General features: G+C 36.6%; 1 protein-coding gene across 2 annotated transcripts in view; it reads left to right on the forward strand.

The window, feature by feature from the left end:
• Positions 1-27,235, forward strand: part of NTNG1 (netrin G1) — a gene marked incomplete at its 5' end in the record, with an annotated part of 263,764 nt that overhangs the window by 159,206 nt on the left and 77,323 nt on the right. For both annotated transcript variants that reach the window (XM_083360484.1, XM_083360485.1), the window contains 2 exons: positions 13,625-13,797; positions 18,173-18,199. In XM_083360484.1, the coding sequence (XP_083216610.1) occupies positions 13,625-13,797; positions 18,173-18,199 (200 nt within the window). The remainder of the gene's footprint in view (positions 1-13,624; positions 13,798-18,172; positions 18,200-27,235) is intronic.

Consider the following 27,235-nt stretch of genomic DNA (forward strand, 5'->3'; position numbering starts at 1 on the left):
TTTCCAACAGAAGCACACAATTATGAAGGTCTGTATGTTTCATAGCACATTGTTCGCAATATTTTTTAATTCACACAACCAGCAGTGAAAACTAAAGCAAAGGCTATTATATCATCTGTTTCTGTATGCTAAGTCCAAAGAGCATTTTATCTACAGTCTCTTATGAAACTGTTGGTCTGAATTTGCAGCTCCAAAAAATATGATAAAGAAAAGAAAGGAAAACCACGACATATCAAATTAAATTAGATTCCTTGGCTTCCTAAAGCCCACAGTTTTGAAGCTAGACCTTAGACCAGTTCAGAGGAAGGATGATAATACTGTACATTGATTGTTTCTATCATCTGGATCTGTTCTAGGCTTTGAAACTCAACTCAGTATAGGTTGCTTTAGGGACCTGGGAAGGCTGTTCTTTTGATGTTTACGGTGGCAGTACACAGAAGAAACTAAGCTGAGATCCTGAAAGACCTACCAGCCTTATTTGGGCTGAAAGAGAAGCTCAGTGGATCCAAACAAGCCTCCTCTCTTCTTGTGGTCTTATTGACTGGTCCAAAGTCCAGTCTATTAAGAAACATAGCCTCAGATAACTCAAAGAGATTCTTCTAGGATAAGTAAAGGCTTTCAAGAAGAGAGATGCTTCACAGCTCACTTTCCCTTTTCTGCTATATATGGAGAAAATAATTACAAACATTTTATTTCCCCTTTCTCTTCTTGCTGGCCAAAACATTAAGGGATGGGAGAGAAGCAGTTGTATTATACTTGCCTAGCTGTTATTTATAGAAGTTCCTGAATCATTCCCCTTGCCAAGAGTAAGTTCATAAAATGCCTCCTGGGTCTGATCGTCTTTAAAATGTGCTATACCCTTTCGGTTAAATGAAGAAGATCAGCATTGATGAAATTTGTAATCCCCTCAACCTTTCAACGGGATGTCTTTTGCTTGCCCCATCTTCCCAGGATAGGTTTTATCTCTATCTCTGTACATGGTACTGGCATTAAAGCAAAGGTCAAAAAGGTGGATTCCTCATAAACATTGCCCTGTAGCTAACCTGTATCCCCTCTAGGACTGTCATGTTATGAAAGCTTTTCTCTCTGTATAAGCCTAAAAAGGTGCAGATTGGGATTTCAATTTCCCAGGACAAGTTGAAAGGGAGGAAGTTTGTTATCTAATTGGGGATTTCATTCCAGCTGAGCTTGGGACCATTATTTGCAGAAAGTGTGCTGTATTACTAACTCATATCCTCAAAGTAAAGAATGTTCTACTTGATACTGAGAACCTAACACTAATGGTGATGTTTCAAAAATAGATACAGGTAAGTCCTTGACTTACAACAGTTCACTTAGTGACTGTTCAAAGTTACAACAGCATTGAAAAAAGTGACTTATGGCCATTTTTCACACTTAATGACTTTTGCAGCATCCCCATGGTCATGTGATTTAATTTAGATGCTTGACAATTGACTCACATTTATGATGTTGCAGTGTCCTGGGGTCATGTGATCACATTTTGCAACCTTTTGACAAGCAAAGTCAATGGGGAAGCTGGATTCATTTAACAACTGTTACTAATTTAACAACTCCAGTGATTCACTTAACAAATGTGGCAAGAAAAGTCATAAAATGATGCAAAAGCCACTTAAGAAATTTCTTATTTAGCAACATGAATTTTGGGCTCAACTGTGGTCATAAGTTGAAGACTACCTCTAAATAGGAGTTCTGACAAATTATTTTGGTACATCCTAGGTCCTAGGCCTATATTGCACAGTTGTTGCAAATCTCTGTGAAAGCCTGGTAAATCTGTCTCTAGGATTCTACCAAATAGACATGTTAATTTTTTTATTATTTTTTTAAAATCTCAATGGAATTAAAATAAATGAATGCTAATTTAAGAAAAATGTTACGGAATGTTAACAGCAACAAGATCTGTGATTCAGTAAAAACAAGAAAGTGAGATGGAAAATCTGAATGCCATTTTAGTGAATGCTGATTCAAAGTTCAGAGATCATCCTTCCATCCCTGTGAGGTCGGTAAAATGAGGACCCAGATTGTTGGGGTCAATATGCTGACTCTGTAAACCGCTTAGAGAGGGCTGTAAAGCACTGTGAAGCGGGATATAAGTCTATGTGCTATTGCTATAACATGTAGCTTGTTCTTTTCAACACTATACAAATGATAACTTCAAAAGATTGCATGTTTAAATGATCCTTCATTTATACACATGGAAGATAATAATGTAAAGGAAAGACTTTGAATCTGATGTTCTCTCAAAATTCTAGTCTTACATCTCCAGCAACTCTGAACAAAACAAATGACTGTATTGCTCTTTATTGCTTGTAAGCTATTATAATTTAAATAGGATTAACTTCAACTGCCTTTTATATTTAATTTGGTTTTCCTGTTTATAGCCCACATGAAATGAGATAAAACATAAGTATATAATGCCATACATATATATACACAATACACACACATATATGTACAAATAAAATATCATGTCTGTAGTTATGCTGGCCACCTGACCATGGAAGTGTGTTAGGACAACCGTGGCTCCCTTGGCTAAAAAAACGAGATGAGTGTTGCCGTCTAGAGACAGACAAGACTGGACCTTTTAATGTTCGTACTTAAACCAGACTGAGCGCTAGCATCTAGCCAACCTTAGCGGATTTTAAAAAATAAGTAAGCAGGGTCAGCTTAGAGCAAGAATGGAAATCACCAGGAAATTCCAGGGCTGTAGGCTAGACAGGGAGTTCAAAAACTGTTTTGGAATACAGTAGAGGCAAACCGTGTTGTCCCATCATCACTAGTTGAGCTCAGCTAAAGGAAGTCTTTTATTTTTAATGGATAGTTATTTTTTTATTTACTCTGCCACAGGGATTTTGTTTTTCTGTGTTAGCTGATGGTGTCAAGCTGAAACTGGTTTACACCTGAAGTACTGTTTTTACTGTGCAGTAAATGTATTGTTGCATAGAAGACTATTCCAAATGTTCAAAGTCATAGCAATACACACTGTTCTGTTGCGTTGGGTGGTTGCGCTGGGTTCTGGCCTCAACTCTTAGAGCCCCGTAACAGGGGTGAGAATTTAGAGGGACCCTCGCGAGGGTGAACACCTTGAATATGGAAGGATCTGGCCCTTTGCTACCGACCCAGTATTCCGGAAGTTCCAACGGTCATACTTGGGAACTGCAATAGTTTAGAGCAGAATCCTAGGAAAGACTGAGGCACCAACACAAGTTTGCTCAAGGTAAGGGAGCATGGAGTGCTCGGGGTGGATGGTGTGCCCCCTGAACAGCTCCACAAACCCTCCTTTTATTAAGCTGTTTCATTTGGGAGGGGGGAAAATACACATGAGGAATTAACATAAAGGAAAACATAACTCATTGCATACATCTGCTAATGAACATATGTGAGGTCAAAGGAAAACATAACTCATTACACACATCTGCTAATGAACATATGTGAGGTCAAAGGAAACAATAAAACATAGTTTATGCTAACAGAGAACTGATAATGAAGAGGGTAAAGGCCATTACAGGAAACAATAATGCATAGCTATTTTATACAAATGTTGACAAGGGTTGTAAAGCAAGGACAAATACAGGAGACAAGTCTTGTTATAAATGAAGCAGGGGGCAAAGGTTTATCACAGGAATGCAGACTTCATAATTATAATTGGGGAAAGGCAGAGGTATTATCTTGAAGCAAGGACAATTGCAGGAAACAGGAAGCCATATCTTGAAGCATGAGCAATTACATGAAACAAGTCTTCTTAGTGTAAAGAGATTTATCACTATAACTCAAGAATGCAAAACTGTATAACTTTTAATATAGAAATTAAAAGGGTCTTTTGGAGTCTGGGATAATTACAACTCCTCCTTTTCTGTTTTTTAAAGCCAATTACTGAGAAGGCCCCTCAATGTCCAAAACTTTCTCTTCTGGGATACTTACGCGGGAAAAAGAGAAATCCTACGATACCTCCTGTGCCAGCGTCAGTGTTCCTTTCAAAGAGTGTTGGTGTGAGGGTGCATCAGTCTCTGGGTCAGAAGTGAATTCTAAAAGAGGATGTTTGTATTCACTGTCAACAGTGTTTTTCATCAACAGAATGTCATCGCTAATGCTGCTCAACCTTCGTTGTAGAAAATTTAAAAGTTTACCCATGATACATGGGCCAATTGCGCATGCAAGTAGTAATAAAATTAAAGGACCAGCTATAGCTGAGAAAAGGGTGGTCAGCCAGGGAGAAAAGTTAAACATTCCTTGATATCAAGTATGATGCTGGGAGCGTTCCCTTTCTCTGTCTTTCAATCGTTTGTTTAATTCTGCCATGGAGTCAAGCACAATCAAAGAAATACTGTTAGTAATACTTCTGATAAAAATAGGCAAGACACAAGGTAAAATAATACATCCTAATACAATCATACTAATAAAAGCTACAATAGCTTGTAAACCAGGTAATTTGGGAAACCAGGAGCTAAGTAATTCCTGAAAGTTGAAACCATTTCAAGTTTGGACAGGAACATGAGCTACAGAGTTCACATAGATGATGATGGTAGACTCGTTGTTAACAACAGGTTGTTCCCTCTGGGTCCATGAGATGGGCAAAAACAGTGTGAAAAGAGTCATTTTGGACTGGAACCAATGTCAAAGGTGTAAAGAACAGGATGGGATAGCTGGTGAACTGGAGTTGACGTCTGGGGTGAGCTTTCAGATGGAATTGTGTTTTAGTGGCATCAGTCAGTGGTGTTAGAGCAAGGCTGAAAAAAGTCACAAACCATGCTGTCATCTTTAATGGGTTCTGCAGTTGTGTTTGTGGAGGCATGATACGGATGAACGTAGCGACCTGGGATCCACAGCACTTTGTCTGGCAGTTGAGCAACTGCGTAGCCTCTTCCCCAAGTGAGAAGGTCTGCAGGGCCTTTCCAAGTTAGGTCTGGAAGTTGTTGGTACCAAACCTGTGGCTTAGGGAGATCTGAAGAAGAAGAAGAAGAAGAAAAATGCTGCTCTGCAGCTGTGGTTAAGAGATAGCCAGTCAAGTTAGAAAAGTTTAGAGTGTAGAGGCAAAGATTAAGACTTTCATGCATTGCTGGGAGGTTGGGGTTTCGTTTTCCCCTGTTCTGATTTTTATAATGATCTAAAGCATGTTTCAAGGTTTGGTTAGGCAGGGCCATAATCTGTTTTGAGTTCTTTTGGACATCCCAGCACTGCAAAGGTCCGAATACAATAATTAATGACATGATTAGTGGCTTCACCCCTTAGGGGGGTGGCCATGATGAATCCTGAAAAGGTATCAATTGAAACATGAAAATAAACTGCTTCTGCAAAGCTTTGGAATTTTGATGAAAATATGAATGACTTTCCCAGGGGGTGAGGGGTTGCAAAGAACAGGCTGAAGGTCCTGAGGCAGCCTGATCTGCAACATTGTTTCCCTCTTGCAAAAAACCTGGAAAAGGCTGATGACTAAGAATGTGAGCAAAAAAAAATAAGATGTTGGCGTTCAAAAAGCAAATTTTGCAAGGTTAAAAAAAAGTTGTAACAAATCTGGTTGAATGAAGGGGGATAAATATGATCCATAAATCACTTGAATTGTGTGATAAACATAGGTTGAAAGGAAAAAATTTGACAAGCAAAAATTGAAGCAGCCAGTTCAGCTTTTTGAGCTGACCGCTGGGGTGTTGTTTGCTTGGTTAGTGCGAACAATTTGCATTGCAAACGATAATCGGGTGGTGGGTGGCAAGAAACCTTGCCATGCCAATCAGCTAAGGAAAATTGCAATTCACTTGAGGTTTGAAAAAATGATTCCCAAATTTGCAAAGACATAAAAATAATTGTGCTTCTCTGGTTAAAACAGAAACTTTGGGCGTATGGGATAAATGAATCCATTCCAAAATTTTCAATTGGTTAAACAATAGCAACATTCGATTCCCATCATGCAACATCTACCTTTCACTTTCTACTACTTCGCATGTTTCTCCCTATCTATAGTACATTCTTGTTCCTTCAGCATTCTAAGGCTTGTGTTAAGGCATACAATTCATGCATGCAATTCACAAATCTGTGCAAACCAACTTAAAAACCACTTTTCTGTTTCTCCCTTCTATTATCTAGTCATTCACTGCCCTTCTGCCATTCTGGCCTAACTTCTGTCTTTTTTGCTTCCAGCGTCTATCAACTTTTACATGAGCCAACTGTTTCTCTTAGCTATTAATCAATCCTCTACATTAATCATATTTGGAGTCAGTGTATCTTTATTAACAATCTCAGAGCCTGTTGTAAGGCATAAAATAGTGCAGATTAAGGGAGGAAAATTCTCCCAGATATCACCTTCTATCAATGTGTCCTGCACACAGACACAAAAACATCAAAAACAAGAAAACAAAAACAAAAAACAACTCCACAAAAAGATCAGAGTAATTTCTTTTAGGTGAAGTTTAACTAAAACTCAAAGAATTCCAAAAACTTCTCCAGCAAAGAATCTCTCCTCTTTCGAGTAAAAAAAAATTGCAAGCTGAAACTGCAAGAGTGGGCATCAAGCTTCACATCCACCCCCCCTTTCTCAGACTGGAATTCTAAGCAGAGAAAAAAAAATGGTTAAAAGAACCAGCCACCCCCCCTTCTTCTGGCTGTCTCTCCCTTTCTGACTCTTAAAGTAACACAGCAGGGTTGGGGGGGAGTAAAAGAAACTTTACAAAAATCTCACCACCAAAAAAAAATAAATAAAAATAGTTTGCTCTCCTTTACATGCATTTACTCTCACACATCATCCATGGCTTTTACAACAATAAAATCTGCAATTTTCTGTTCCTTTCACACACACTCACATTTACATATCAGCAAATTAACTCATTCACTTCCATTCTGACTGCTTGCATAAACAATTTCACCAGCAAATTAACTCATTCACTTCCATTCTGACTGCTTGCATAAACAATTTCACATACAAAAATTTCATTTCATACTTTCTCCAGACAAACCATACATTATTAAATAAGGCCTTTTTGTTTGGTGTTATCAGAGAGGATTTTGACCCTCTTCCAAGTCTTGGAAATAACACAGGACAACACAGACAGACATATATACACAGATACTATTAAAACAACATTTATTTAGACATATGGCTTGTCCTACGAGAGGTGAGAAAAATCATGAGTTGATTCCAACCGAACATGGTTTCTATAGGGCCCTTTAACCATCTCCTATTTTTCTCACCATTCCAAGTCCAAGCTTAATGTTCCAAATGTCCATATATATACATATATATATATATATACATACACATAAAACAAAACAAAACACACATATCAATTTGGGGTTTTAGGCCAAAACAATAATCCAAAGAGCTAGCTACATCTCAGGCAGGTCCAGGCAGTTGAAATCAACAGGCATGCCCCTGGATTTTACTGAGAACAGCTCGCCCCAAGAGGCTCTTTCAAGCCCCACATAAGCCAATTTTAACAGGAGTTCATTTCGGGCATATTCATTGTCTATTTGCCTTGTTATTTCTTCCTGCAGTCTATCCACAAAGTCTGAATAAGCCTGATTGGGACCTTGATAAACCTTTGCAAAACCTTCCTGTATCAAATTAAAAGCCTCCCTTGGGCTTTGAGCCTGTTGGTCATTTGTAACGAATTGTCCCGTGCCAAATAATTGATCCCTATTTATTCCTTGAGGTAATACAGCAAAAAATTTTCTCTATTTCTTTTTTATTTATATTCAGATTCCCAAACAAGATATTGTGATAGAGTCAAAATCACGTTAGCTTACCTATACTTATTAAAAATCCTTACACATAGTTGATGAAGTCATGATGCAAGGGTGAATTGGTTAACCTCCGGCTGCTGGTGGCGGCAAAAAATTAACAAGATAACAAGATGACAAACTGAAAAAGGCTTAATGAAAAAGAGAATCCGTGAGAAGTTAAGATGGGTTAGAAGCATTAAGAGGAGAAAAGAATAAAAAAAATGTCCCGAGGGGGCATGAGCTACAGGCATAGAGTGAACAAAAGGTGCCTCTTGAGTGAGGAGAGAGATTTGGAGAAGGAGGAGGAGGGAAGGGGGGAGGGGGGGGGTTAGAAATAGCAACAAACTCAGAGGCTTTTTCCTCTTTGCCGAGAGCAGAAAGAGAGACAGGCACAGCAGGGCAAAAATAAAAGGCAGAAGGAAGATTCTCCGGAGGCAGAGCAGAGGGGGGGACATGCACAGCAATAGGAGGAAGTTTCTCTGATTTTTCATAGGGTGGGGGTGGCACGGATGAAGGCAGAAGATCAGAAGAGTGATCAAGAGGTTTAGAGATAGAAGATGTTAGATCTAAAGGAGATGGCAAGAGTTTTAATGCTGCCATCATTGCTTGCCATGCAGACAAAATATCAGCAGGCGCCCTGGGATGATTGTGAAGATATTTACGTAGCTTTTCCCAGGTTATAACAGACAAAGTGCCTGATTCTGGATAAGCCAGACAATTTTTGTTAATATATCGTAAAAGTTTTGTTAAAAGTCTCCTTCCTACAAGATGGACCATGGTGCCATTGTGTTTTTGAACAAAATTAGCCTTCTGCATTATATTAAAAAGTTCGTCCCTATGCCCTGACGAAACTTTGGAAAGTGATGAGCCCGTTTACTCACGAGTAAAGCCTTCTCCGAGGTGCGTGAGAACAGGAATGCAGGTAGCACACGCCTGGACAGGAGTCGTGCTATGGAGTTGAAGCTGAGCGATCCAACGGACGAGCCCCCAGTTGTTGCGTTGGGTGGTTGCGCTGGGTTCTGGCCTCAACTCTTAGAGCCCCGTAACAGGGGTGAGAATTTAGAGGGACCCTCGCGAGGGTGAACACCTTGAATATGGAAGGATCTGGCCCTTTGCTACCGACCCAGTATGCCGGAAGTTCCAACGGTCATACTTGGGAACTGCGATAGTTTAGAGCAGAATCCTAGGAAAGACTGAGGCACCAACACAAGTTTGCTCAAGGTAAGGGAGCATGGAGTGCTCGGGGTGGATGGTGTGCCCCCTGAACAGCTCCACAAACCCTCCTTTTATTAAGCTGTTTCATTTGGGAGGGGGGAAAATACACATGAGGAATTAACATAAAGGAAAACATAACTCATTGCATACATCTGCTAATGAACATATGTGAGGTCAAAGGAAAACATAACTCATTACACACATCTGCTAATGAACATATGTGAGGTCAAAGGAAACAATAAAACATAGTTTATGCTAACAGAGAACTGATAATGAAGAGGGTAAAGGCCATTACAGGAAACAATAATGCATAGCTATTTTATACAAATGTTGACAAGGGTTGTAAAGCAAGGACAAATACAGGAGACAAGTCTTGTTATAAATGAAGCAGGGGGCAAAGGTTTATCACAGGAATGCAGACTTCATAATTATAATTGGGGAAAGGCAGAGGTATTATCTTGAAGCAAGGACAATTGCAGGAAACAGGAAGCCATATCTTGAAGCATGAGCAATTACATGAAACAAGTCTTCTTAGTGTAAAGAGATTTATCACTATAACTCAAGAATGCAAAACTGTATAACTTTTAATATAGAAATTAAAAGGGTCTTTTGGAGTCTGGGATAATTACACTGTTCCTTTCTAAATTGGTTTAGACCTAATAAAATGTATGAATTGCTTTGGATATGTTCTTATGAGATCATAACTATCATGCAGCAAAAATGAAGCCGTCTGATCCAGATGGGGGATGTAAGGAAAAATTGGAGTCAAAATGATGCAGCAAGTCTCTAGAAGCTTGGATCTGAGCTGAGGGAGGAAATGACATTTGAGATCCAATTTAGGGAGCAAATGTCTTCAGCTAGCATTGGCACTTAGTAGGTAGTAGCTTATCTTCCTAATAGTTTATTTATTTAACTAAACCAGCAAATGTGTGTGCCATTAAATCACAATTAATTCACAGTGGTTTAATAAAATACAAAGCACACTAAAATCTATAGTAACAAGAAAAAGTAAAGTAACTGATTTTATAATAATATAATTTGTAATTTATTATAATTTTAATTATGAGGTATTAGTTAATATTCCTACTATAATGAACTATTAGTATTGTAACAGTTCAGAAAATGACATTCTTTAAAATATGGAAGAAATGCATATTTTAGGTGCCTAGTAATTTAATATAGAATTATTTAAAACTAAACAAAAAATTGCTTAATTCTGGAGGATATACGCATAGATAGTTTTTACTTGCTTCAAGTCAAATTTCTCTTCAATAAAAACAAAATTTGGTGGTCATTCACCTCTAATGGTTTAATTAAAATTGTGCCCTGTTTTTCAGTTGCTTTTCTGTAATTACTATTCACTCCATGGAATTTATTTATTTATTTAATTAAATTTTTATACCGCCCTATTCCCGAAGGATTCAGGGCGGTTTACAGGGCAGCATAAAATACAATATAAAAATAGTATAAAATTAAAATAGATTAAATTACTTAAGCCCAACAATTAAAACAATATTAAAAGCTAAAACCCCTTAAGTCTAGGCCTGATAGATCAAAAAAACAGGTTTTCAGGTCCCGGCGAAATGAACGCAGATCGGGGGCGGTCCAAAGTTCCACCGCTAAATCATTCCAAAGGGCAGGCACACCCACAGAGAATGCCCTCCCCCTGGGTATCACCCACCGGCACTCCTTAACCACCGGCACCCTGAGAAGGCCCTCCCTGTGGGAGCGCACAGGACGATGGGAAGTTGATTGGTGTCAAATGCCCACAGAAGAATCTTTCTAAATATCTGATTTAAAATAATCAAAAGGATAACCATCCAGGGATGCTAAATTCTTGACCACCTCTTTAGCTTCTTTGTGAAACAAATTCTAAATCATTTTTGACATCTGCCGAAAAAGAAATTGAAAAGATTAAATGGGGCTTTCATGCTGAAAACATCTTTACTCTTTTTAGGGGATTTTAGCCATTTTAAGGTATTTGAGACATTTTCTCATTTAATTCACATATATGAAGTACACTTTGAGTGACAAGAGGTAGCCTAGGGATCTAAAAAAAATGGCCAGTAATTTAGATTAACAAGATTTTCTCTAAACTTTATATTGTCATAATCTTTCTTCTTTTTGAAATTGTCAGAATTACTCAAGGTGAGTTCCCATCCCAATTATTTATATTACATTTTGGAATGAGCTTGTGTTCAAGTCAGTGTTGACTTCTAATGACTGCTTGGGCAAGTCCCTGCAGTTTTCTTGGCAAGTGTTCCAAAGTTTTCAATCTTTCAGAAGTTTTCCCAAAATTTCTGAGATAGAGAGAGAGTGACTTTGTGCTTAAATCAGGACTAGAATTCACCATCTCTTGGCTTTTAACTTAATGACTCCACCAAATTAGCTCACATTACACTAATACAAATCCTATTTTATTATAAAATTATTGAAAGAAAATAACGAATGGGGTTATAACTCCTCAGATCTAGCATGTAAGAATAGGGTTAATAAGGGTTAATTAAGTCAAGCACAGTTTTGTTGGGATTAATATTAATGTTTTTTTCAGTCATCATATGGTGGAATTCCGTGCTATTAAAGACAAGTTCTAATGAGATTTACTTGTAGCGATGCTTTTCATTTTATCAGAATATTGCTCTTAGAATCCATTTTTATTCAGGGGAGAATGTTTAAAAATTAAGGTAAGGAATTAAAAAGTAATTTGGGAATTACTATTTTTATTAGAATTTTACAATACAGTAAAATTATAAAAGGAAAAAGAAAAAGAAGAAAATGAAATAAGAAGATTGGGAATTACAAAGGGCATCAGAACTGCACTAAATAGATCTCCACTAAATAACTACAATGGAGTTACCCCCAGACAGGTGTTGATCTCTGCACATGTTTACCTGATTGCCAAGTTGTTACACAGGTAGTTGAACTTTGAGGATATCAGTAAACATAGCTCATATATTCTCAACACAGGCTAGTTAATCAGAATACAACAGTGCCTCTTGGTCCCATGTAGCATGATGGATTTTTGCCCATCAGATCTAAGCTAGTCAATTAACTAACTAACATCTTAGTTTATTCATAACAAAACTAGGGATACATTCCTTTATTCATAACAAAACTAGGGATATTGTTTGGCCAGTCAAGCTTATAACAATTCTTGTGCCCAGATACTATTTGTCTTTCTTGCAAACTTGTCTTTGAATTTGACTGTCAGCTTGAGCTAGATTCTGTATGTATTTCAAAACAAACTGGGAGACAATCACTTTAGACTTGTTTGTATATGCATATGTAAATATATTTAACAACTGCATTTAAATTCAGATCTATTTGGTGACAATGACAATGAGAGTGGAATTTTGTATTCTTCTCAATTTGGTCTGATTTCTTATTCGAAAAAGGTCCTGTTTCAAGAGCTCTTGGAGAAGCTATTTGTTTCAAGTATTCTTCTCTAAAGGGCTACAAGATAAACTTTATTGAACTTTTTAATTATGATCTAATTTAAAGGCAAAGAACAATATGAAGAGAGATTAATTTCCCACAGCAGGTGGTTTATGTCCCTCCCTTTTCTTTCTCTTTCTCTCTTTTTTGTCTGATATGTAAGTGTACACTCTAATTCATACTACTTAACCTGCCACAGGTTATTCTGAAGAATTCTAGACAATATAATTTGTGAACTAATTATTGAGAAAGATGTGTTGTTTTGCTGCCTCACTTACACAACCCACAGTGAGTCAATGGATTTTATTCAGCCCCCCAGCAATTCCAAGAAAGCCCATACAACATGTATTTCCAGCTGCCACGCTCAGCAACACTGGAGCGATACCAGAATCTTTGGCAAAACTCAAATACAATATACAGTCCAGAGTCCCAAAACACAAGTTCAAGGTACACGAAACAGGAACACAGAACAAGGAACTGGACACGCTCCAGAGACACCCGTCTCTTAGGGCGGTATTAAATAGGCAATGCCGATGCAGCCCTTCACAGTGGGCAAGATTGCCTTCTTGTGATACTCTGGCCAACTGGCATTGCGCCTGTCTCTTCTCTGTCCTGCACATCTTTGGATCGGGAGGAGGGGTGGGATCCACCTCCTCATATCAACTGGCTACTGGCAGCTGCTCATGTCCCTCAACTGGAGTCTTTAAGTTCACTGTGGCTGCTCTTTCAAGCTAAAGCCCTCTGTTCCCTGATCCAAGCCCCCATATGACTCTGAGATATCAGGATCTGGCTCATCCTCCTCTTCCTCCTACTCTCTACTCCTTTATGCACACATAATACAATATATACAGAAATATATTTATAAGATTTATGACAAGACTGGAATTAGAATTAAGTCAAATGTGTAGGTTTTAAAGAGAGAGAGAATAATGCTGGGTTAAGTATATGTTGTTGTTGTTTTAATCAGAGCACAAGACTTAGAGAATCAGTTCCTAATAGTTTTTCTGAAGTTATTTCAATACACACACTATAGATACAGCTTTTACTGCATTTGTTCAAGTTATTTGAAATAGTTCTGGATTGTTCATTCTAACCAAAGTTAAATTTCAGTGTGAGAAACTTGTTTTATTGTTATGTAGACTTTAGTTATTTGTATATTTGTTGACAATCACTGAATTTCAGCTAGAACAACACAGACTGAAATTAAATTGAAAGTGTGCTGACGTCTTGCTTTTTCTTTTATCAGGTGCAAGTGTAATCTTCATGCCACTGGCTGCAGATTTGAAAATAAAAAATTATTATGCGAGTGTGAACACAATACTACAGGCCCAGACTGTGGGAAATGTAAGAAGAATTATCAGGGACGTCCTTGGAGTCCAGGTTCCTATCTGCCCATTCCTAAGGGCACTGCAAATATCTGTGAGTACTTGTGCACAACATTACAGCTATATAACTCTGCTTGGGACCCTGTGGATTAAAAAAAAATCAAGATTCAGACCCAAATTTAGAGCATCTCTGAGATGCTAAAGCTTATTGGAAAATTAAAATCTTTATGGTTTGCCCAGTGTTATGCATCTTTACTTATTTGGAATAAGTGCTTTGGGCTATGTTCTTGGATAATGGTGCAAAAGAAATTATAAATCAGCAAGGAAATTGTGACATCTCTCTTCTATTTTATCAAATTTGCAATGCTCACACACACACACACACACACAGAGAGAGAGAGAGAGAGAGAGAGAGAGAGCGCACACAAATACAGAGTTACATGTAAGATATAGGTTTTTCTTTATAAACACAGAACTTAGGAGAGCTGAGATAGAATGTCCAAAACTTTAACGAACTGAATTTTAAGCTAAATTTCTTCAGCCTTTATCTAAGTACTACTCAACATTGGCTCATACGTGGTTGTCAAATTCTGATCTTTAAATAAAAGTGCAGAAATGGTTCAGTTTGATACTCAATTCTTTGATATAAGGTCAGCGATCCCACCATTTTCTGTGATTCTGAAAGTGTTGAGCCAATTATGCAAATGTTATGGCAACTTCCCAACCTGATTAACAAATGTATTGCAAATGTCTCATCATGTGACTGTACTGTTCTTTACCCAAGAATGTGTCAGTGTTTTTCACATGAATTTTGCTTGACTGAGGATAACTCTTCTTTTTATGAGGTTAGATAGCCTGAGCAGGTTACAAATTTTTTATTTTTTAAGAATGTTTTTAGATTAACTATTATAATTCACCACTGAATGAATCATGCATGAGCCCAGCATTTTTGCTAGTCTTAAGACTTTTTGTTGAATTGTGACCAGTTTTAGGCATTGTTTATCATAGAAATGTGTTTTATTTTCATCTGTGTGTCAATTGGCTCTTAAAATCATGGTGTAATGTTCCTTAGAATGGATCTTATGTCTTCTAAATATACTTATCTTCATATAGTTACTACTACTAAGAGACATTTTATTCCTCCAGCTTCCAAATATCAATTATTCTTGTAGGATAATTCTTGTAGGATTATTGAGTTTATGGGTACATTCAAAATTAAGTACTGACGACCTAATAATTTTGATGAGAGAGATAAAAGATGGAGTCCAATTCTCTAAATCAATGGGGCTTAATATATTTTCTAACACTTCCTATACATTTCTCTCTCTCTGTTTAATAGAAGTACTGAGAGTAACACGGTGTAGATTGCAAAAAAAATGAGGGGAAAAGGCATTAAAATATGATATCTGTCAATGTCTTTGAATTCTTAGTAATTAGATTTGCAAACTCTTCAATGGGGGAAAAATAATAGCAAAGAATTAACCATCAAACCCTACCATGTAAATTTATAATTTTGTAAGTAGTCAAGAGTTAGCCTGTATAAGTTGGGCAGCCATATATTGAATAAATAAATAAAATTAAAATTTGTAATTTATTAATGTATTTATTTGTTACCCATCTCACATATGCAATTTTAAGCGGCTTACAGTGAAATAAATAACATACATAAAATACAAAGTATAAAACAATAAAAAATAAAACACAAAGCAGCTGGGCATCACCCAAGCAATTGTCCACTCAAGGAGATAAGCTCCATAACACATCCAGGGTCCCAGACAAAGGCTGTAAAGTACTTTTTCAAGGCCTTATGGAAGACAGAGCCAATCTAATCCCAGGGAAAATGATCTTCCAAAGGATAGGCACCATAGCAGAAAAGTAGGACTGGGCCCTACCAGCCAATGCTTCTTCACTGACTGTGTTCTGTTCCAGCCTACAACCGGCCCTGTTTGTGTGTCAGGGACAACCCCTTTTTCCTTTTTACAGTCAATAGGCTGGAAAAACCCAACCCAAATTTATTTACAGTTCAAACAAAAAAGCAACAGAATATTTCTTTCAATAAATAAATCAAAATAATAAAAAAAATCAACAAACAAGAGTTAAACAGAAGTAGCAAGAACAGACCACAATTCTCTTAGAATGTCTCCAAATGGTTGCCTTCAGCAACCAGCCCTTCCCACACTTTCCCCTTTTATTTTCAGTCTCAAGGCGTGGCTTCTCACTGCCTTCTCCTCCTCTCACTAAGTTGCCTCATTGATTTTTCTCTGCTCTGCTCTGCTATATTGCCTTCTTCTTCTAGCGTCTCTGAACAGATTCAGCTGTGACTCTTCTGAGTCCAACAGCTCATACTCACACAGCTGAGCCTCATGAGGAACATGAGTGGAGGGGCCAGGCTGAAAGTCCTGCAGTGCATCAGAGCCTCCCTCTGACACCAAAGGCTCTCCAAACCCCTCCTCCTCCTCCTCAGATTCATCGGACTCAGCTGCTGGGAGCACAGGCTGACACTGAATCACAACAGACTGTACCCAGAACATGATTGCCTGATAAATTGGACAGGATGGGTAGAGATAGATGGCATTTTATAAATATTTAATAACTGTGGTTTGTATCAAATTCAAACACCAAAATTGGAAATAATTATTCAGTGAATGATTACTTTGAAGAAATGGGTGGTTCTGTGATTTACATAGAGCTGAGGATGGGACTCTTGCTGAATAATTCTGTAAGCACTAAAAGTTTGCCAATATGCTCTATGTGGTCTCATAGTCCATCTGTATGAATTCACAGATGTCCACTCAGCTGCAACAACAGGTAAGTACTAATTCTTAGTGTGTTTCAGGTTTATGGCAAAAACAGCAATGTGTCATATTCGGAACATTATCTCACACTTCAAAGCAACAGCTGTGAGGAAGCAAGCCTCACAAATGAATATTTCAGGAAAGAGAACCTGATCTAGCTTAATGTAAAAGTCATAGTCTAAGTAACAAGCCATGATGAGAGCATGAAATTATAAAATTCCTACCAAGCAAGATGAGAAAAAGTGAACCTTCAAAAAGAATAAGAAAATACTTTATAAAATCATTAACTTGTAGGCTGGGAAAGGACACTTTAGAGTTTAGACCAATGAATTAAAACTTAGAAGCTGTGTTCAGACTATTCTCTTAAACATTTTAAAAAATTATGGGATTTTTTTTTCTCTCTCATAGAATTCTGAACTTAACTCAATTTATCTGCACTAATTTCTATGATACCTCCCAATTATTCATTCTAGTGAGGGGAATGTCTCATTTGTTTTTGTTTTTTTTAGAAGTTCCACCCATCTTATCAAACCCAATTTATACATTACAAAACTACCATCTACTCCCAAAAGCAGATAACTGATTGGATTTTTCCTAAAGGTGACAGCAGGATTTCTCAAGGTAGAAAATTTGTGTATGCTATCAAAATTTGATCGAGTAACATTCAAAATGAAATTTGAGTAGAATTTCAGAATAGCTGCTGCATCTATATAAACAAGGATCATTAGGTATTATGATGGTGAGAGATAGAGACCAATCCCATTTATTTTAATCTATCTTTATTTATTACAGGACTGCAAGAAAAATTGTAGGGGTCTACGGCTATAAGTTATAGCTAATGGTGGGCAATGAAAATTCCATAATGATTGTAAATTTGCTCTTGAAGCACACTGAACATAATACTCAGATTGAAACATAGGATTAACTATTCTTTTATTATTCTGTTCTGGTATTTAATGAACAGTCATTTTTCCTTTGCGGATATAATGATGAACCAATTGATCTTACATATTCAGACTGTCTTTCATAAATGCTATTCTCTGTGGCTTTACAGGCTTTAATTGGCTCCTTTTCTCTTTAGAGTAGGCAAGCAACTACTATACTCTAGTCCCATTCCTGTGAGGAAATGCCAAAATAATGAATGTCCTAAGAATGTATTAAACGCACCATGCAGAATTCACTTTTAGTTATTTAGCTATTTCATAAAATTATGTGTTATTCTTGTTCTGTTTGTAACCAAAGATCTTTGAAGCCTCATTCAAGCATTAGTATTCACTGGATACACAATAAGGGTGTGTGGTCCTCCTCCACTTGAGTCATGATGGTGATACCTAACAAGGCAAAATATGTGTGCACACATGTAAATCTTTGTAAGAAGAGAGCCTACATGTGTACAAGTGTACATAGTATACATTTGTATATATACATCTGTATGTAGTACTATTACCTGTATATATGATTGTGTAAAATACAAGTGTACGGTGTATAGGTTTTGTATAGGTTTCATACAAGCCAGGGATTATTTAAAATGCTTTGCTTTGGCTAATTCTGTCATTTGATTCTTGATACTTATTCTTCATCTTGATATTGGTACAGCCATGTAAAAGCTCTACTGGATTAATGTCAACATGTTTCTATTCTTAACTAATATTTTTTCTTCTTCTTATTTTCCAGGTATGCCCAGTATTTCCAGCATTGGTAGTAAGTAATAAAGAGCAGACTTAGGCCAGCTTGGCTTGTTGTCCAGACTCTGAAAATCTATTTTTCCAACATCTATTTCTGTTTTTTTTAATGCCTGCTTTGTGATAACTGGAAAAATAGTATTAACTCCTTCCTTCAACATCTGCACATTATAAATATTCATGTTGGGAGGGACAAAAGCTTTATATGTCTCATAGCACTGCATCTTGCAGCAAATGGATATTCCATGATCACAAAACAAAAGTGTTGGGAAGCTAAGAGATACCAATCAAACTCAGTTAATGTTTTTTTTCAAAACCGGTATTGCAGGAATGCAGAGGAAAAACAGAATAGGGGTTATAGGAACTTATAGGAAGTTATATTTAAGTAATTTCTGTTTTATAGTTTTTAAAATTCTGTTGCTTCAGTGCTAAAACCACCTGGTAGACCTCTAAGAAGAGTAGCTAGGTATTACAAAAATACAATTTAATAATGCACATTTTCCTTTAATCATACAGGTTGTAGTTTCGACAATATTTATTTCTATTTTTCTTCAAATAAACATTGTTTTGTCATTTCTCCATTGATTTTCCATAAAGCAACCCAGTTGCATAAATAATTTGAATCATTTTTTTTTCAACCATGGATTGATCCAAAAAGTTTTCAATCTGTGGCCCATATAAACTAAGATTTTGGCACTTTCACTCTTCATCTCACAAAATTCTTGTAAAAGATTATTTTTATTTTTAAATGTAGAAATAAATATTTAAATTGTAATTTTATGAATATTATTTTATTATAAAAATAAATTCAATTGTATTTAATTTTGAAATCCTATGGATGGATGCCATCTAAAATGGACACATTGACATGGTGCCCCCTGTGGCCAATTGCTGGCTTATCTTCTGGTCCTCATAGGTTTTAAAGACAATGTTGTGATCCTTATAAAAGAAAAAAAAAGAAACATGGCTTAAATTAAGGTCATTTCAGTTAATTTTAATAATATCCTTGTTTTTATATAAAATATTTAAATATAGTCTGTATTGGAAATATTTTTAATACTGAATTTGACTAAGTCAAAAATTATTTTCCCTAAATCAAATAATAAATAGTATAACCTTATAGTATTCTTAAGATGCTAAAAGAAACTGGAGTCCACAGGAATCTTTTTGTCAAATAAATGTGATAACTCAATTCAAAATGCACCCCTTAGATCAGGGGTAGGCAACCTCGGCTCTTTTATGACTCGTGGACTTCAACTCCCAGAATTCCTGAGCCAGCTGGCTCAGAAATTCTGGGAGTTGAAGTCCATGAATCATAAAAGAGCCGAGGTTGCCTACCCCTGCCTTAGATACTTATGACTTCATAAGTTTAGTCCAAAATGGATGGAGTATGTGTTATGATACTCGTTTCATCATTTTCTCCCCTTGGACAACCATTCTTACAGATGTTTGTGAAGAATTGACATGTAAAATTAATAGTGAAGTAAAGCATGGCAATGTTCTGATAATATTAACATGTTCTGTCAAATTTCCCATACATAGAACAGTATTTTAGTTATTCCTACCTGTTGTTTTATAACACACTTCCAATTCTGGCCAAATACATCTACTTTCTATTTATTGCCAATGTTCTATTTCAGAGGTCCCCAACCTTTTTGGGCACCAGGGACCAGTTATGTGGAGAGAGGCTCTTCTGTGGACTGAAGGGTGCATAGTTTTGTATGCTGCCTGCATCTCATGGATGGGGCTTTGCTTGTTTGTGTGGCCTGGTTGCTGGCATGCTGCGGCCCGATACCAGTCCATGGACCGGGGGTTGGGGACCCTTGTTCTACTTTATTGCTATCATTAGTATAATCTACAAATAACAAAACTTCCCCTGTAATCAATAAAAATATAAAGAAAACTGTACCAATTCAGGCTGAATTTATTGTAATGTCATTATTTTCTGTAAATTAATTGCCCGAATAGCAAATTTTTGGTTTTTCAGTTTGGAATTGTGTGTTCATAATTTGATTAATGGATGATAAAATCAACAATTTTATATACTGCTCAAAAAAATAAAGGGAACACAAGATAAGACATCCTACTATTAAATACAGTACATTGTGTTATTTAAGTGTTCCCTTTATTTTTTTGAGCAGTATATGTTATTCAAATTAAGATGATTCAGAGAAGTACATTAATATACAGAATTTAAATATTTACTCAAATTTAGATAGGAACAGGAAGAAATTGAATATGAAATATACTGAACTTCAAAGGGAAAAATGCATTAAAACTGAATCTTGCTAAATAAGATTTATTTATCCACCCAATAAATATGGTTCTGAACCGAAAGGTATCTGAAATATCCTATTGAGCATATCTGAAATTTGCCTGAAATGCCACCTTCAATGCATTGTGTACAAAAAGGATGAATGAATAAATAACAGTATTCTACATATATTAATTTTCGTCCCTCTGACTGGCATTCTTTTTTACATTTTAAAACATTTTGCTCACATTTGTTCATGAACGCCTGGGAATAAATTAGCCATATTGCTTGATCTGGGAGGGTGGAGAAGATAGAAGAAAACTAAAGAAAGTCAGAAGGAAAATACTATTGTTCCTGTATAGAAAAAAAATTGTCTTAAGTAACAGAAATGGATATATGGTAAAATAGTTCTTGTGCTTCTGACTGTTGTTACTGTCTTGCATGTATTTATGTGGTTGTAATGTCACCTTACACTCTCATGGAGCTTTTTTTCACTGCATTTGCCATCTCTGAACATCAGCAGATTATGGCCTTCAGTCTCTTAATAGGGAAACTCAAACAGCCTTAATCAGAGATGATCTGGAAGGATGCCCTGTTGCCTTCTTTGAATTTTGGATGCTTTATACAAAAGAATGATAAGTATCATTTGCTTTTGCTTCAAGGATTTTTAAAGGGATTTTGAAGAGTATCTTCGAAAAGTCAGCATCTTTTATGCATTAAAGGTAACTCTAGATCATGTTTTAGAGTTACTGGAATATTGTTCATTGATATGATACTCTCACAATGTACTGTATCGAAGAAAACAAAAGTCCTTGCCACGTTCTGATCCACTGTATTTCACAGTAATGAACTCAGCCTTCTAAATAGATAGGCAATAGATAGATGGTAGACAGCCAGACAGACAGCCAGATAGACAGACAGACAGAGAATAGACACATAACGTAAGTTATTTACATGATTTCAAGAAGCTTTTTTTAAACCTATGCCTACACAGGATATGTATTCCTGTTATACACATTTTCATATTGTAGAGCAAAATCTTCTCAATATTGCCTGCTTCAGAATACAGATCTTCATTATTTTGACTTTATCAGTTCAATAGAGAAAAGAGAAAAAAATGAAATCATTAAGAAAGATTTTTTTAAAAAGTAGATGCTTGTATTAAATTACTGAGATTGCAGTGATCAGAAAGAGGCTATCCAGGATAAATAATATACACACATACACATAAGCACATAACATACATATACAATTTTACACATGCATGTACATATATGCATGTGTATGAAACTGTAGAAAATACAGAAGTATAGGGATGCATATATATGTGCATTTTCTGTATTTTCTCTGTTTTCAGTGAAATTTGCAATTACATAGTATGTGAGAGTGTGTGGTCAAAAACCTGAAGCAGTACATTATGGTTATGCATAGTGCCAAGAATGGTCATTTTGACATCCTTTCTGAGCATCTCCAGGATAATTACAACAGAGTTTTCCCTATTAAGGACATTTGTACCTTCAAGTGTCTTTCAGTTGAGTAATACGTACTTGGTCATTTCCTACATACTTGATTCCAATGCTGACCTTTTCAACACTTTTCAGCTCAGGCTGTGGAAAAACAAAAACAAAACAAAACTGGTGAGATGGTTAGCAATTAATGAGTCCCAAAACCAATTTTAGAACACTATGAACCTTTATTTATAAGTTATTTCAACATAACACTCAATACAACCATTTTTAAATGATCACAGTATAGGCAAATGTGTCAAAAATATTTTTCATATTGAATATTAGAGAATAAATCTTGTTCTTTTGTGCTTTCCTTAGAAACATGTTAGGAGATTAACAATTTCAGAAGTTCAGGCTCTCCTTCCTGTTACAATAGACACAATACAATTGTTCACCAGGCTACTTCAAATTGTTAAGTAGACTGTCACATTTTTGGTTTGTCTGAATATAAGAATTCTCTTTTCTAGACAGGAAAGTACCAGGAAAAGCACTATTTTAAGAGTGTCTTTTCCTATATTGCATAGAATATATGAGTTTATTAATCTTAGAGAATATTCAGATGCATGACCCTCCCTATCACAAATAGAAAAAGTGCTAAACTGCAAGTTCTTTTTCCATCATGAACCAACCCATTACACTTTCTCTGCAATAACCTCATTAGTATTAAAATGATATAATAAATCTTTTTTTGTAAAGTGTGAGAAACAAAATCTACCCTTATAGCTTGCAATGCATTCTGCCTTTCTTTCTGGTCCTCTGCCTTCCATCTCTATGTTGTCACTGCCTGTCACATCTGCATAGCTAAGCTTGTTATATACCAGGTAAGTATGTTGTCACTTAACACATCTGGTTCCTAATCCTAACTCTCCTCTTCTAGCCCAGATCAAAATAATCTAGTTTGGAAGCACTGCTCTAAATGAACTGATTCTTAACTAAGTACTGCATCTAATCTTCATTGAGTGCACCATAATGTCACTATTTATGCTAAACAGGTAGTTAAAAAGAACATAAGATTGACATGATACCCTGAACCCTATTAGTAATAAAAGTGTTCTAATATAAGAAAAAAAATGAGGCATTAAAATACAAAACAAAACCAAAGTCTGAAGCTATTACATTGTATTTTTGTAGCTTTTTTGCTTTTAATTATCCAGTTCAGCTTGTAATTTGTGCCTGATGCTTTCCCCCAATACTAGGGTACATATGAATGGTTCTTTAACAAGTACACTAATATATGAAAAATATAGGAAACCTGGTTTATATAACACAGATTGCCAGATAAAAAAGAGTAATGCAGAAACTCTTCAGAGCAGAAATTTGTTAGCTCTGTTAGCTAAATGTGGCAAGGGAATAAAAATCTATCTCTTTACCATCCTAACTAAGCAAGCTAGCAGAAGATACACTAGTGGTTAAGAGCAAAGGATGGCATGGAAAGTAAAAAGACAGATTTTATATGCCATTGATAATGGAGAGTTACTAATTTATTTTTAATATAACTTAATGGCCAAATTCAGTGGAACACAGAAAATAGGTGGACAGACTTTTAAAAAAAGAAAGAAAGAAAGAGAATAGAGGTTCAAGATAGATTAAGATCACCTTGCTAACCTTTTGCTCATATCTGTCGTTTCTACAAACTTAGTAAACCCTATCTATAGATCCTTCATCCCATATTTAATTTAAATCTTATAAGCAATATCTCCTCAAAAATAGACTGTTGCTTTATCTATAAGACTGAGTTATTCATTCTATAGAAAATATTTTATACTAGTTTCAGTATAAAATTATTTGACATTTACATTTAATTATATACATCTTTATGAACATTTTAACTGAATATAAACTGAAACAGTTAATACTCCCAGTTTATGATACCATTTCCTGATTTCTGTATAACAAAATACAATTATCCTTTTATTGCATGACCGATTAGCAATTGCTGATTGTTATATCTCCTAGTTAATATATCTGGGGCTGCAAAACTCTGAATGGCCAGTAGAGAGCAGTGAAGGCACAGGAAAAAGTCTTTGCTGACATCTAGTGGTTGTATGGATTAGTGCAGCTAATACCAACCTTATTCACAGTGAATCCCTACTATTTAAATGCGAGATAGAGAATAAAAGGCAGACAATTCCATATACTGTAGCAATGCATATAAGGAAAAAATGGTTTATCGGAAATTATTTAACCTATGGTAGTCACCAAGAAATTGTTCATTATTGAAATTCTGATGATTAATGAAAATTTGGAAATATGATAAACTAAGAAATAATTGAATAAATATGGTGAACAGCAATTATTGCAAGGAACTGTTGATATCAGGATGGAGTGGTTGATATTTGTAATTATTTGGAGAACTTAAGAAAACATATTCCACAGAAAAGAAAAAATGCAACTTGGCTAACCTAACATAAGTAGGTAAGATAATTAATTATGGCAGATGCATACATAAGCAGCCACATTTATCTTATTTAGGCCACATATACAGTTATCATTGTACTGGCCTGCCACAAGTCTGACAAGGCCACAGCAAAAGAGTCTCTTCTGCATCCCATGTAATAACAATGGTCTTCCCCTTGATCAAAATACACACTCAAAGCTGCTCACGGACATTATCTAGGATTAACATTGCTCCAGAATACATCAAAACTGGAAACAGTTTCACAACACATAAAAAATATAAGGTTTCAGCTGTTTACTTATTGCCTTACAAGGAAACACATCACCCAAAAAGGGGGGGACAAAGGGATAGGACAAAAATCACATTTCATATTTATTTATTATTAAATCTATAATGTATGCCACTCATCTCACCTAGAGACAACTCTATATGTCTTACAACTAGATAAAAGCATATGACTTCCGTATTTGGGGTGCTGCTATTTCCTTATTTTGCCGAGGGTTAAGTACTGATGGAGAGACCTCATTTTTTAATAGCTCCTGATTATTTTTTTTATCTAGACCTGGGTTAGGCAGCCCTTCAGACAGAGCGTGCTTTCTAATGGGATTGTGCAACATCAAGGGGTCTGTTCTGAGGCAGAAAGGGCAATCAGCAAAGAGAAGGCCACAGCAGTTCCTGGAGAAAGCTAGATATTACCAATAGTGCTAATTATATTTGATTTTTACAAATCAAATTACATTGATGTAATTTTATTTCAAAATTGGACAACAGTCAAATAAGCTTTAGGCTCTTATAGTGAAACAGTAAAAAAAAGACTATTCTTTTTGTTTCATTCTGAAGGCATCACAGCAACTTAAATAATATTCAAATGATTCACTTGAGGGTGTTGTTCTCTCTGAAATTAGGGTTGACATATGTTGTTATTATGCTTTCAGTGATAAAATTGTTAGAAATCAGCAGCTGACCTTTTGCACAACCTGGATATACACATTAACTTCTTGTAATGTCTGGAAATCATTGTGTGTTAAGTAGAGGAATTACTTTAATTGCCGAATGATCCTAACTTAGTTAGGACACGGTTTTGATGCTATTCAGACCTCTATCAGGACGTTTTCCCTTTTTGCAAATTGTTCTTCTGCATATGCCACAGAGCCTAGGTTTTCTTGGACTATGTCATTTCAAATTAAATATAGGACAATCAGATCTGAATGCCATTGCCAACACTACATAAGTAGCTAGCACTTCAGGGAAAATACTTGGCAAGACTGAACACAAACGTGTGTGTGTGTGTGTGTGTGTGTGTGTGTGTACTCTGCTACCCCTTAATAATAGAGGATGACTGTTCTGCTGCCAATATTGAAGTCCCAAATAGAAGTTGATAAATGTGTCTGTAAATCAAAGTATTTATTTACCTAACTGCAACGACATAATTTTCTCCTTTATTTCAGGATGTTACAGTAAATATCCCAGTTCTTTAAGATGCTTAGGATAATGAAGATTTTGAAAATAACACTGTAATCTTTATGTAGGGTGTTATAGCTTCAGGGATGGTGACACCCCAAGCAGAACCCATTGGGAATGTGTTTTTATTATTAAAACATGGTGCTGTTCTTACAAAGAGGATAGTTAATTTTTTTTATTTACAATAAGCGTATTTATCCCATGTCTGTCATTTCTGTAAACTGTCTTAATCTGAACACTGTTCAGTTTCCCTTATTTAGGTTCATATTTCTATGCTGTTCTACTGTTCCTTCTTTAAGCTTGCTTTTCTAATCTTACAACTCTAAGTTAAAGTTCCTATATTCTTATCTACCTATTTTCTAGCTATAGCTCTCTTGCTATTCTTTCTTAAAATCTACAGTCCCAGTACATAGCCTCTTTTCATTTTTTTTTTTCTTTTGCTCTATCAATCCTGGGTCCAGATCCAGGTACCACTAACACCTTCCATACTGGTTGTTTTTGTGGCTGAACATGACCTCTGCTGTCAACTGGCCCTGACCGTTGTGATGTTGGGGCTGCTGCTAGTGTGGCTTGATGTTAACTATTTGTATTATATGTAAATAGTTCTATTTAATGTGTTAACACTAGTTCACTAAAACTATAGCAAAAGGAACATGAGGTAAAGCGTTTGACAGCCGAACACGCGGGAGTTTTGACAGCTGTCAAAACTCCCAACAATACGCAGGCGCAACCGGCTGACAGCTCTCAGCTGTCAGAGCAATACAAAGCCGCCCAGCCACGAGGAACCGAGCTGTCAGACGCTCCGCGAAGCTGATTGGAGCGGAAAGCAAAGCGGGAAAAGACCGGCCGCTGATTGGACCAGCCGGCCAGTTGCAGACTATAAAAAGCCGAAAGTCTCTGTTATCAGTTGCTCTGTTCTAAATAAACCTGTTGAAGTTACCAGCTGTCTTGAGTGGTCTGTCTGCCACTTCACTGGCGACGAAGGTGGGATCCGCTTCCCAGAGCTAAAGTCACGGCCAGGAAGAGAGTTCCAGGCCGGCGGAGCTAGTCACTGGAAGTTTTAACTTCCATCGCGAAGCGGACCACCGGACCCAGACAGCATGGCCAATTTCGGACGAGTGAGGGAGTTTGACACCCGCCACCCAGAGCGATGGGAGTCGCATCTGGGGCAGGTCGAGGGATTCCTCCTCATCAGTAAAATCACGGACGACAGAGCCAAAGCCGCAGCGCTCCTCTACATCAGCGGTCCCCCAGTCTACGATGCTGCTGTAGGGCTATTCAGCCCCGTGCCGATCACCGAGGTCCCATACACCGAGCTCATAGACCGGCTCAACAAACACTACATGCCGGCCCGCTCGGAACTGTACTGGCGGGTACAGTTTGCCCAGCGAAGACAGCGGCCAGATGAAGCTGCGAACGACTTCATCGCAGGAG

The sequence above is a fragment of the Vipera ursinii genome, assembly GCF_947247035.1.
Source record: "Vipera ursinii genome assembly, chromosome: 3".
In the NCBI taxonomy this organism is placed as follows: Eukaryota; Metazoa; Chordata; class Lepidosauria; order Squamata; family Viperidae; genus Vipera; species Vipera ursinii.